The sequence below is a fragment of the Taudactylus pleione genome, unplaced genomic scaffold, assembly GCF_031769625.1.
Source record: "Taudactylus pleione unplaced genomic scaffold, aTauple2 ptg000169l, whole genome shotgun sequence".
Taxonomy (NCBI): domain Eukaryota; kingdom Metazoa; phylum Chordata; class Amphibia; order Anura; family Myobatrachidae; genus Taudactylus; species Taudactylus pleione.
Genome location: NW_028284571.1, coordinates 4,137,638 through 4,151,175, shown reverse-complemented (window position 1 = coordinate 4,151,175; position 13,538 = coordinate 4,137,638). Strand labels below are relative to the sequence as shown.

General features: G+C 46.1%; 1 protein-coding gene across 1 annotated transcript in view; it reads right to left on the bottom strand.

The window, feature by feature from the left end:
- The window catches only part of PDGFRA (platelet derived growth factor receptor alpha), a 93,474-nt gene extending 80,137 nt beyond the window's left edge, over positions 1-13,337 (bottom strand). The window contains exon 1 of the mRNA XM_088475273.1: positions 13,233-13,337. Coding sequence (XP_088331399.1) covers positions 13,233-13,259 — 27 coding nt within the window. The 5' untranslated portion in view covers positions 13,260-13,337. The remainder of the gene's footprint in view (positions 1-13,232) is intronic.
- Between the last annotated feature and the right edge of the window lie 201 nt (positions 13,338-13,538).

The following is a 13,538-nucleotide window of genomic DNA, read 5'->3' as shown; positions in this document are numbered from 1 at the left end:
GCTGTGAATACTTTCCAGATGCACTGTAATTCAAACAAAGCAGCACATCAGGAGTAATGTTCTGCAGTAGACATCAGATAAATTCTGATTACCTGTTGAAGACAGAGATAGGAGGGGTCACTTCAATCAATATCAGCTGAGGATATAACCAATAACGCAGATGTAATACCGACATTTTTGCTAAAATGTATTTTGCACTTGTGAAATCTGCACTTATGAAGCTGCTAACTACAGCCAAGGCCTACAGCCTAGTAATGGATAAAGTGATTTCTAATAGCAATGCGTTTGGACGTCCATGGTGCTTGGTGCCATAGGACAAGTCAATTACAACCTTATTGTCACACTATTTAATAGTTTTAAATCTTGACTAAGAAGACTCAACTCACACAAAGGGGTAAATTTAAGATTCGAGCTTGGTCGAGTTTTCTAGTTTTTAAACTCATTTTGGTTCACCAAAACTCGGGTGAGTTTTCCCTTATCAAACTCGCAAATTTACTAAGAAGTGAGTTTAGCTGAAAGTTAATTTTTCGATGGTGAAGCAGATCATGTTTTTTCTTTGAAATTGCGAGTTTAGAGGAGAGTTTAGAGGTGAGTTTAAGGAGAGTTTAGGTGAGATTACTCACCCGAGAGTGCAGTGTTTTCTCTCTTCCAAATCCAAACTCACCAGAGCAAGCAGCCTGCACATATCAGTGAGATATGTGTAAGCTGCTTGTGTGTTAAGACCTGTAAAAAATAATTTATAAAAAAAAATGACATAAGGTCATCCCCCTAAAGCTTAACCAGCCCTGGACTTGCCAGCCTGTCCTTGTACCTAAAATTACGAGGAACAAAACGAGTAGGGTTCCACCGTAAATTAGGTACCAGCACCAGACTGCAGGGCCAGTCCTGGTTTTAATTATAGGGGTAAAAAATTTGCATAGGGATACCCCTAAAATTAAAACCAGCACTGGACCCTTTCTAGCGGGGGGCTGATGCCACAGCCAGGGGTGCCCTTACACCGGGCCTCCCAGCCGCATCAGCCCTGACAGCTAGTAAGCCCAGTCCAGGGGAGTTGGGGACCCCTCCAATAAAGGGGACCTCCTCTCCAGGGCACCCCTGGCCTAGGCTGATAGCCTGGGACTATCCCTGCCACCCATGGGTGGTGGATTGATAGTGTAGATGTAGCGGTCGCTCATTGGCTGGGACCCACATGGAGGAGCCTCTCATTGGCTAAGCCCACGTGGGTCCCAGCCAATGAGTGGCCGCTAATGGAAGCCGCCGCTGATTGGCTGGTGCCCCAGCACTAATGATAGCTCAAGCCCGGAGCTGTCATTAGCGATACTGTAACAATATGCTGTAGCGTCTTGTTACAGTGCCTCCGGGGCCCTCTTTGGATTACTGTGGAGAACATCGTGGGACAAAAGGTGAGTATTGGATCTTTTTTTACAGGTACAACCATTGGATACTTTCGTTGAGAAGGGGACGTGAACATCTGGGAGCAGGTGAGTATGTATGTGTATGTATGCATGTAATAAAACTTTATTTTCATGGTGTGTGTGTGTCTTGTTTTTTTTTACACATTTATTTACAGGTGAACTACATGTACCATTGAGCCCTTAATGCCCCACATGCTGGTACTCTCCAAATACCAGCATGCGGGGGATGCTTGCTGGGACCTGTAGTTCCACTATAATGACAATGTGAATTATTCTAATTTTTACACACTACACCTACACTATCAACCCACCACCCAGGAGTGGCGGGGATAGCCCCAGGCTATTAGCTTCAGCCATGGGTGCCCTGGAGAGGAGGACCCCTTTACTGGAGGGGCCCCCAACTCCCCAGGGATCCCTGGCCTGGGCTGACTAGCGGTCAGGGCTGATGCTGCAGCTGGGGGCCGGTGAAAGGGCTCCACTGGCTGTGGAATCAGTCCCCCACTAGAAAGGGTCGGGAGCTGGTTTTAAAAATAGGTGGAAACTCGCGCCATTTTTTTTCAACCAATTTTTAAAACCAGGTCTGGCCCTGCTGCCTGGTGCTGGTTCTTAAATTACGGTGGAACCCTATTCATTTTATTCCCCATAAGTTTAGGAACCAGGACTGGCTGGCAAGTCTGGGGCTGGTTATGCTTTTGGGGGGGGCACTATGCCATTTTTTTAAATTAAAAATACTTTATATTACATATACAGCCAGAAACATACACAAATCACACTGATCTGTGTATGTTTCTGCCAAACTCGCAGCTCAGGAGGTGGTCTATTTGAAACTTCTATATCACAGTGAGTTTGCTACAAACTCACACGAGATTGGAAACTCGAATCTTAGTAAATTTGCGAGTTGCCTCTTTTTCATCTAAAGTACTTCCTATTTTGGCCGATGGTGAGTTTTTTCGAGTTTGCAAACTCACATTAGTTTTAACAGTGAAAAAAGAAAACTCACTTCAAACTCACTTGAGTTTGTCTTTAGTAAATTTGTGAGATGAAAAAACTGCCTAAACTCACATGAGTTTGCAAACTCACACAAACTCGACCCTTAGTAAATATACCCCAAAGTCTCTTTTAACCATAAGGCTTCCTTATAGGGCAGCAGTGGGTTGCTTTCTGCTTGTTCAGCTTCCGGCTGCACATACATACTAATAGAAACTAGGGGTGTGCACCGGCCACTTTTCGTGTTTTGTGTTTTGGTTTTGGATCTGGATCTTTCTTCGTGTTTTGGATCTGGATTGGTTTTGCCAAAACCACCCTTCCGTGTTTTGGGTTCTGGGTTTTGTGTTTTGGATCTGTATTTTTTTGAAAAAAAGCATAAAAACAGCTAAAATCACAGAATTTGTAGGTTTTTCTGCCCCTATGCTATTATTAACCTCAATAACTGTAATTTCCACTCATTTACAGTCTATTCTGAACACCTCACACCTCACAATAGTGTTTTTATGTCCTAAAGGTTGCACCGAGGTAGCTGGATGACTATGCACAAACACGTGACCCATCTAGGCGTGATACTGCAGTGGCAGACAGGATGGCAGTTTGAAAAACTAGGCCCCAAACTGTACATAGTGCAAAGAAAAAAAAGAGGTGCAAGATGGAATTGTCCTTGGGCCCTCCCACCCACCCTTATGTTGTATAAACAGGACATGCACACTTTAAAAAACCAATCATTTCAGCACCAGGGTCTGCCACACAACTGTGGCTGAAATGATTGGTTCGTTTGGGCCAACACAAAACAAGCTGGCAATTAATCTGTCCCTGCACAAACTGGCTCTACGGAGGCAAGATGTCATCCTCATCCTCCTCATCCACCGATTCCTCACCCTCTTCAGTGTGTACATCCTCATCCTCACAAAGTATTAACTCGTCCCCACTTGAATCCACCACCATAGGTCCCTCTGTACGTTCTGGAGGCTGGTCTCCCTGGAAGAGCTGATAATTCATTTTGATGAACATCATCTTCTCCACATTCTGTGGAAGCAACCTCCTACGCCTTTCGCTGACAAGGTTCCCGGCTGCACTAAACACTCTTTCGGAGTACACACTGGAGGGGGGGCAACTCAGGTAAAATAGAGCCAGTTTGTACAGGGGCCTCCAAATTGCCTCTTTTTCCTGCCAGTACAGGTATGGACTGTCTGACATGCCTACTTGGATGCTGTCACCGATGTAATCCTCCACCATTCTGTCAATGGTGACAGTATCATATGCAGTGACAGTAGACATGTCAGAAATTGTTGCCAGGTCCTTCAGTCCGGACCAGATGTCCAAACTTGGTCCTGCCTGCCCTGCATCACCGCCAGCGGGTTGCTTAGGATACCTAAGTTTTTTCCTGGCAGCCCCAGTTGCGGGAGAAAATGAAGAAGGAGCTGTTGACGTGTCACGTTCCGCTTCAGCTGACAGTGTGTTCACCAGCAGGTCTTTGCACCTCTGCAGGCTTGTGTCGGCCGGAAAGAGAGACACCACATAGGCTTTAAACCTAGGATCGAGCACGGTGGCCAAAATGTAGTGGTCTGATTTCAACAGATTGACCACCCTGGAATCCTGGCAAAGCGAATGAAGGGCTTCATCCACAAGTCCCACATGCCGAGCGGAATCGCTCCGTCTTAGCTCCTCCTTCACTTTCTCCAGCTGCTTCTGCAAAAGCCTGATGAGGGGAATGACCTGACTCAAGCTGGCAGTGTCTGAACTGACTTCACGTGTGGCAAGTTCGAAGGGCTGGAGAACCTTGCACAACACGGAAATCATTCTCCACTGCGCTTGAGTCAGGTGCATACCCCCTCCTTTGCCATAGGTGGATGTATAGGCTTGAATGGCCTTTTGCTGCTCCTCCATCCTCTGAAGCATATAGAGGGTTGAGTTCCACCGCGTCACAACCTCTTGCTTCAGGTGATGGCGGGGCAGGTTCAAGAGTGTTTGCTGGCGCTCCAGTCTTCGGCACGCAGTCGCTGAATGGCGAAAGTGGCCTGAAATTTTTCGGGCCACCCAAAGCGTCTCCTGCACGCCCCTGTTGCTTTTCAGAAAATTCTGCACCACCAAGTTTATTGTGTGAGCAAAACATGGGACGTGCTGGAATTTGCCCAGATGTAATGCCCGCACAATATTGGTGGCGTTGTCAGATATCACAAATCCCCAGGAGAGTCTAAGTGGGGTAAGCCACTGGGCGATGATTTCCCTCAGTTTCTCTAAGAGGTTGTCGGCGGTGTGCCTCTTACTGAAACCGGTGATACACAGCGTAGCCTGCCTTGGAACGAGCTGGTGTTTCTGAGATGCTGCGACTGGTGACGCTGCTGCTGTTGCTGCGTAAGGTGATACATCTACCCAGTGGGCTGTCACAGTCATATAGTCCTTAGTCTGCCCTGTTCCACTTGTCCACATGTCCGTGGTTAAGTGGACATTGGGTACAACGGCATTTTTCAGGACACTGAGGACACTTTTTCTGACGTTTCTGTACAGTCTCGGTATCGCCTGCCTAGTGAAGTGGAATGTAGACGGGATTTGGAACCGGGGACACACTACCTCCAGCAATTGTCTACATCCCACTGCACCAATGGCGGATACCGGACGCACGTCTAACACCAACATAGCAGTCAAGGCCTCAGTTATACGTTTTGCTTCAGGATGACTGCTGTCGTACTTCATCCTCCTCGCTAAGGACTGTTGGAGGGTCAATTGTTTAGTAAAAGTAGTGGTGTTCCTACTTCCTCTCTGGGATGATGAACGACTCCCAGCAGCAGCAACAGCAGCAGTGGCAGCAGGAGGCGTAGCAATGCAGGATCCTCCGGAGGAATCCGGGATAGGAGAGTCAGTCATGCCAGTGACATGGCCTGCAGGACTACTTCCGATCCTGACTAAGGAGGAAATTGACGAGGAGGGAGTTGACGGTGTGGTTTGCAGGCACTTGGATACAACAGGACAACGGGATTTAGGTGTCCCTGGACTGCTTATTGTCTTAGCCAAAGTTTCTGAACTTGACAGTAACTTATTATGAACGCGCTGCAGGTGCCGTATAAGGGAGGATGTTCCTAGGTGGTTAACGTCCCTACCCCTACTTATTCCACCTTTACATAAGGTACATATGGCAAGACAGTTGTTGTCCGGATTTGGATAGAAATATTGCCAGACCAAAGAGGTGGAATGTTTGGTCTTCTGCCCAGGCATGACCGTGATGGGCTTTTTCATCCCACGGACAACAACTGTCTCCCCCGGAGCCTGATTTAAACAAACCACATCACCATCAGAATCCTCCTCGCCAACTTCCTCCTCAGCGCCAGCTACACCAGTATCCTCATCCTGTTGTACTTCAACAATGACATCTTCAATTTGCATATCAGCAAGTGGACTGTGGGTGCTCCTTTCAGCACTTGCAGGGGGCGTGCAAATGGTAGAAAGAGCCACCTCTTCCCGTCCAGTGCTGGGAAGGTCAGGCATCGCAACCACCACCACACTTGGACTCTCCTTGGGGATTTGTGATATCTTCTTAGAAAGCACAGTTCTTCGCTGTGCTTTTGCCAGCTTAACTCTTTTGATTTTTTTAGTGGGAGGAGGGCTTCCATCGTCATGTGAAGCTGAACCACTAGTCATGAACATACTAGGGATCGACCTTAGCCGTTCCTTGCCACTCCGTGTCGTAAATGGCATATTGGCAAGTTTACGTTTCTCTTCAGCTGATTTAAATGTTTTTTTCAAGGTCATTTTCCTGAACTTTGTCATTTGGGATTGTATGTGCCCTCTATTATGACATTGGGCATCGGCCTTGGCAGACGACGTTGATGGCATGTTATCGTCTATGTCATGACTAGTGGCAGCAGCTTCAGCACTAGGAGGAAGTGGTTCTTGATCTTTCTCTATTTTATTTTTATCGGAGAAAGTTTGGTCTTCCATTTATGTTATATCGATTTGATATATACGTGCGGCTAAACACAGAAAATATTTTTTTATTTTTGCTGGAGAGTAGTGCACTTTGTGGGTTACACCAGCCTTTAAGAAATGAGCCAGCCGGCTCTTTACTTATGGGACACAGGCGCACGCTTGGCGCTGCTCCTTTGTTGATGCACGTGTGGCTACTGCGCACACAATTCACAAACACAGAAAATATATATTTTTTTGGTTTGGACTGGAGTGTACCCTTTAACGGTCAAGCCAGCCGGCCCTTTACTTATGACACAGGCGCACGCTTGGCACTACTTTGTTGATGCACGTGCGGCTACTGCGCACACAATTCACAAACACAGAAAATATATATTTTTTTGGTTTGGACTGGAGTGTACCCTTTAACGGTCAAGCCAGCCGGCCCTTTACTTATGACACAGGCGCACGCTTGGCACTACTTTGTTGATGCACGTGCGGCTACTGCGCACACAATTCACAAACACAGAAAATATATATTTTTTTGGTTTGGACTGGAGTGTACCCTTTAACGGTCAAGCCAGCCGGCCCTTTACTTATGACACAGGCGCACGCTTGGCACTACTTTGTTGATGCACGTGCGGCTACTGCGCACACAATTCACAAACACAGAAAATATTATTTTTTTTGGTTTGGACTGGAGTGTACTTTGGGGGTTACAGCACCCTTTAACGGTCAAGCCAGCCGGCCCTTTACTTATGACACAGGCGCACGCTTGGCACTACTTTGTTGATGCACGTGCGGCTACTGCGCACACAATTCACAAACACAGAAAATATTTTTTTTTTGGTTTGGACTGGAGTCTACTTTGGGGGTTACAGCACCCTTTAACGGTCAAGCCAGCCGGCCCTTTACTTATGACACAGGCGCACGCTTGGCACTACTTTGTTGATGCACGTGCGGCTACTGCGCACACAATTCACAAACACAGAAAATATTATTTTTTTTGGTTTGGACTGGAGTGTACTTTGGGGGTTACAGCACCCTTTAACGGTCAAGCCAGCCGGCCCTTTACTTATGACACAGGCCTCAGAAAGATTTCAAGACAGAATTTATAGTCTTTGAAAACTCTCATTTTAAGAAACTTGAACCCTTTTAGTACCCTAGTATTCTTTTACTGCAGTCCATTGTTGTTTCCCTGGGATAATTTAGAATTGGCTCACCCAGCTCGCAGCATGTGTGAGTCCCAATGCTTGCATACAATAAACTTCCAATAACACTCTGATAAGAAACTTTCTTCATGTGCTCTTTCTATGTCTCACTTGTTGGTGACATGGCTTTTATTATTTTTGTGCCATTGTCAATGGGAGCACTGACTGGTAAGTATTGTCTCAATATATATCCCTACTGATTGATTAGCACTCAAGTTTTGCAAGATTCTCAAGCCTAACAGGTGATGTGCAGGCCCTAGGTCTCCTAACCTGAATTTGGTCTAACAGATGCTTGACACTGGCTATGTTTTTCTCCTGACCTGCTAACAGATCATCAACATATACAACTATAATTAACAAATTTAGCTCTGTTGTCTTTTTGGTATAGACAGTAATCAGTCACTGAATGCACAATGCATATCTGTAAATGTACAGCATCTAGCTTAGTGCACCAACAACAAATATGACAGACTTATTTTTCTTTCTTGGAACATGTAATTCTTAGGAGGTTCCATATAAATTTCGTCAACTAGTTCTCCATTTAAGAAAGCTGAGTCAAAGTCCATCTGGTACAGCAGTATATCATGCATGGCGGTTATGGCAATGAATACATATAGTATACTGTAACTTGCAACAGGCAAGAAGATTTCCCCATAGTAAATTTTTGTGTATATCCTTTAGCGACAAGGCAGACTTTATAATGGGCAATAGTTTCATTTGTATTTAGCTTTTGAAAAAAGACCCACCTATTTTTGATTGTCTTGCAGTGGCTCGACTTGTGCTACTGCTCTCATTCCACCCTCACATTAGGTGGCACTGCTTCATGTCACTGGATGTTATTAGATTTTTGTTTGTAATTTCCCATAATCTGTAACCTTAACTTTCTTGGCAGTATCCAAGCATGATACACTAGACTGAATTTGGATCCAGTTTAAGTATCTTCTCCTTTGGATGTGTGTATATGCTCTGGACTCAAAATGATTGACGCTTGGCAGACCACACCTAGTTGTGTTTTGCCTTTCACAACTAGCGTTGGCACACAGTGTTTCAGATATACTGTGGCACTTCTGCCCAAAAACTTTTTTCTAGGTCTGTATCACTCAGCATGGTTAGCTGTCTCTCCATAATTGTGTGGTTGGCCGGCTTGCTGACACCATTCAGCTCTGGCATGTATGCAGTGGTAAGCTGGTGCTGTATGTCATATTTCTTCAAGAAAATGGGTTCACTTTTGTTCTCATATTTCCTGCCATTGTCAGATCTCAGAATCTTCCATTTCTAATCCATTTAGTCTCCAATAAATTCTTGTAACTTTTAGCTTTAATTAAGTAAACGTGTCATTCCCGTGAAGTAATTGATGCATGTCAGGAAATTGCTATATCCACTTATTGATTCCACTTCCATCGGACCACACATGTCTGTATGCATCAATGCCAGAGGTGCCTCAGTTCTGGTTGCTGGCTTAAGAAAGGGACAACGAGTTTGCTTACCCTTTACACTATCTCTCACATGAAGGTCTCCTTGAATTGTTCATGGCTATCCCTGTCACCATCCCATCAAGGGAGTTTCTGAACATTATCATAGCCCAGTTGCCCTAGTCACCTATGCCACAACTCCATAGACTGTCTCAAATCAGAGGCCACAGTAGCATAACACTCCTCCGTGTCTAGGATGTATAGTTGCTGGCACCGGGTTAAAGTTGCTATTACTGTCCTTCTTTTAGTCTGCCAAACACACTTACCATCTCCGAACATGACCTTGAAACAAACCTTTGTCTTCTAGGACACTTATGGCGATAAGGTTGGTCCTCAAATCTGATATGAATAACATATCATGGATGTCAGTGACAATGGTTCACCCTTAATTCTCAGGTATACCGTGATTGTCCCGACTTTCGTGGCTGTAAGGACTTTGTCTCTGAACCCTCTGACTGATATGGGGGGTCACACATGTTGCAACTATGTAAACCATTTTTGATAGCAGCTGAATGCCTAATGGCTCCTGACTCCATGTACCAGTAATCTTCCCTGCGATTGTCTATGACAAGAGAACTGATTTCTTTCAGGCTTCTTTTGTGTGTCACTTCAGTCTCTCAGGGGGCGATTCAAATGTTGTGTGGGTAGCTTAAATTAATCAGCGCCCAGTTTTGCAATTCAATTGTTCTGGGTGCTCATTATTATCACACTCTTCTAGCCCTGTTAGACCTGATTTAGCCATGTAAAAACAGATAAATCCATCTAAAGTTCTGGTTACGGTGCCCTAACCATGGGTTTCTCGAACATTTCCTAAAGCAGAAATACAGGTGCCCGTGGCTATCGTGCTCAGTTGGACAACAGTTGAAAAAAATAGCCACCGGTAAAAAAATTGAATCGCCCCTATTCATTCAGAGACTTTATGTCCCACTTTGTGAGATTTGAAACACTTGTACTTAGGCCTTTTGGGCTTAGTGTCCTTTGTGAGTAAAGCAGAATGCTTAGCATTTGTCTCTACCAGCATGCATTCTTGAAACTGCAGTAGCTTAGCCCTTACAATCTCAGTTGATATATTGTTTGCACAGGATTCCAAATCAACTACAAAGAAAATAAATTCAATTGTCAGATTTTGCAGCATCGCCATTGTAACCTCCTCGTCATCCATCTGGACTCCCACAGATGTCATTTGCTGAGATATGGATAACATCTTGTCAAGGTACATGCAGGGTCAATGCACTCTGTAACAGTACTGTATGCTGCAGGTTTATCCTCCTCATCAGACCTCTATATTTATATATTCCATGCAGGGCTATCCACTTGTCATGTGCTGACACTTTCCCATGAATTATGGAATACATGTGCTGTTCTACAGCAAAGTCAATGATTCCCATGGCCTTATCCACTTCATGAGGATTTGGTTTGTTACCTGGATCATTTGTGATCTATCACAACTTTTCTCTCTTTAGCTGCATCTCCATAGTGAATTTCCATGTGGCATAATCCTCTGAGCCTCACAGTTTTACAAAACTCCTATTGGCTACTGTACTGTGAATTTGTTTGTCTTGATCCAAATAAAGGACTTTTCTTCTTCACATTCGGGGTACTGGGTCTATAACCTATTGGTAAAACCTGTCTGGTTACAATAGGTGTCAGCGAAATGTGAAACTGATGTTTGTCCACACAGATCTCCTTAACCAGACTGGATGGTTTATTTGGTTAGTGGTATGCACATTGTTAACAGCGGTGACAGCAGTAATAGCAGTAGGCACAGAGTAAACAGTTAATAGCTGTGATAGCAATAACAACAGCAGATCTTTGCAGAGGTGCTAAGTACTGCATATCCGTGCAGTACTGCGGCACTCTACACAGTGGTGCAAACAGTGGGCCTGATTCAGAGCCGGACGCTCTGACAAGAGCGCTCGCTCTGAATCAGGGCCCTCCTACCTAAAATTGGAGCGGCCTCCTGGCCGCTTGCATAGCTGTGGGTGACCACCCACAGCTTATGCGAGCGGCCAAAAAGATGGTCGCTATGGTCAAGACCATCGCGACCATCGGGCTTGCGACGAGACCCTGCGGTAGGGTCTCGCTGCCACAAGCCCAGGAGTGCTTTTGGCTCTATCAGAGCCAAAAGCACTCCCACTGACATCACTAGTGATGTCAGTGGGGCCGGACCCAGACGGTAGGCGTTCCCATGGGAGTGCCTCCGTCTGGGCAGCAACGCCCCCAGCACGCCCACCATAGGGAGCATGCTGTCACTCATCATCGACAGCACGCCCCCTTTGGTGCGAGACCCATAGCAACGTATGCGCACTAGGGCACCATTGACCCGCTTGTGAGCGCTCAGCGCTCGCGAGCGGGTCTGAATCTGGCCCAGTGTGTGTACATGCGCACTAACACGGCAGTGATATCATCCTACTGGCTCATCACTGTACAGGAGGAAACAGCGCAAGAGCGCACTCCTGTCCAACAAATGTTATGTGGGGACTGGTAGGAGGCAGTAAAATTATTTTAAGACCTATAACATGCATGTACAGTGGGGGTCATTCAGACCCGCTCGCGAGCACAGGACGCTCACAAGCGGGTCGATGTTCCCCCACTGCGCATGCGCACAACGGAGGGAGCTCCGTCGTGCGCATGCGCAAGACCCGGATAGCGACGGGCTCTCCATCGCTCCGGGTCTCGCACCGAAGGGGGCGTGCTGTCGATGTTGATTGACAGCACGCCCCCTTTGGTGGTCGAGCCGGGGGCGTGCCTGCCAGAAGGAGGCATTCCCATGGGAACGCCTACCGTCTGAAGCCGGCCCCACTGACATCACTAGTGATGTCAGTGGGAGTGATTTTAGCTCTGATAGAGCCAAAATCACTCCAGGGCTTGCGGCAGCGAGACCCTACCACAGGGTCTCCGTCGCAAGCCTGATGGTCGTGATGGTCAAGACCATCGCGACCATCATCATCGACGCTCGCATATGCTGTGGGTGGTCACCCACAGCTATGCGAGCGGCCAGGAGGCCGTTCCAAGTTGAGGGAGGAGGACCCTGATTCAGAGCGAGCGCTCTGGTCAGAGCGTTCGGCTCTGAATCAGGCCCAGTATTTGTAATCCTTACTTGGTAATAGCAATAAGGTTAGCATCTAATGCTGTTCTTTCCCTATTCCAAGGAGTGATAGCTTTGGCTTTCGAATGATAAGACACAATAGACACAGTTCCACTTGCAATATATCACAATTATTCTCAGCACTGCACAGTAGCAATATCTCAGGACCTGATTCAGGTTGGCTCACAAGGCTGCGTTCTCATGCACCCCGCTCGCTGTGAAAATATGCTAATGAATGCAATCATACGGCAACCGCAGCACTATACTGAGACGCCCATCACTGTATAAAGCCTGCCCACTACCCATGACATGCATCCGCAAGTCAGTGAAAAGATCGGTACCATCGAGTAACATCGGAACCATCTGCACAGTTGTGGCTGACCTGACCCTACCGCAGAAACTACTAAACTTCCTGTCACCATCTAGACTTCTTCCAGCGTATGCTATCGCAGGGACTTAATTATGCACGCCCCTGTAAAGGAGTTTAAACGGCCAGGCATGCCTGCATTTCTCTGACCACTCCCCGTCAAACAGTCACTTCCTGTCAATCACTGTGTGAAGACTCTGCGGGCTCACTGCGATTGCTTCCCGATCGATGTGACCGGTTCGCGCACGCAAACTGCGTCTTATACGCATGTGCAGAATGCATACATCGGCTGGCTGCGTGCGAACACAGCCTTGCAAACCAACCTGAATCAGGCCCTCAGTCCCAAAGTGCTCTTTAACTCAGATTAGTATTCACATTCACACAAAAGTCTTCTGCTCTTTACACTGGTAAACCAAAGCACAAGTAGCTCAAGCAAAATGAATATCACATTGTTGAATCAAACTCAGACTCTTGCACAAGTCAGGATTATACTGTACATAAATATTGCAGATCTCGGTATCTCTTAGCAATTCTCAGTATCTGTCAGTAAAACTCAGTATCTTCCATACACTCTCACAATAGCTCTGTAACAGTTCTCAGTAGCTTTCAAATAATTTTCAATAGCTCCTTAACAATTCTCAGTAGGGACGTCACCCTTTTATAGCTCTTACAGCCTACATGGATCTCATCTGTGGCTCCCAAGGCTAACACAGTGTCTCCAGTTCTGTCTCAGCGCACCATCACCATGTTATCAGTGGCTTCTGTTACCTCACCACTGCAGTAGCTCACCCCGCTCTTCACTCCACTCCTCGTCATCTCTCCATTGCACACGTGCAACTGCAAACACTGAATTGTTGCTGACTTGTCTCAGTTTTGGTACATAACGGCTCCACCTAGTGGAAGTCTCCTATATTGCAACATCCACTGGCACCTGTCAGAACAAGGAGCATCACAGATGAAAGTGCCATTATCCCTCAAACAGAAAAAATTTTCATGTTTCCTTTATATTTGTTTTACATTCTCGAAAAACAGCCAAAGATGGTTATACTTCTATAGAACATATTAAAGAAATGTTGAGTGTTTAATGATGATTAA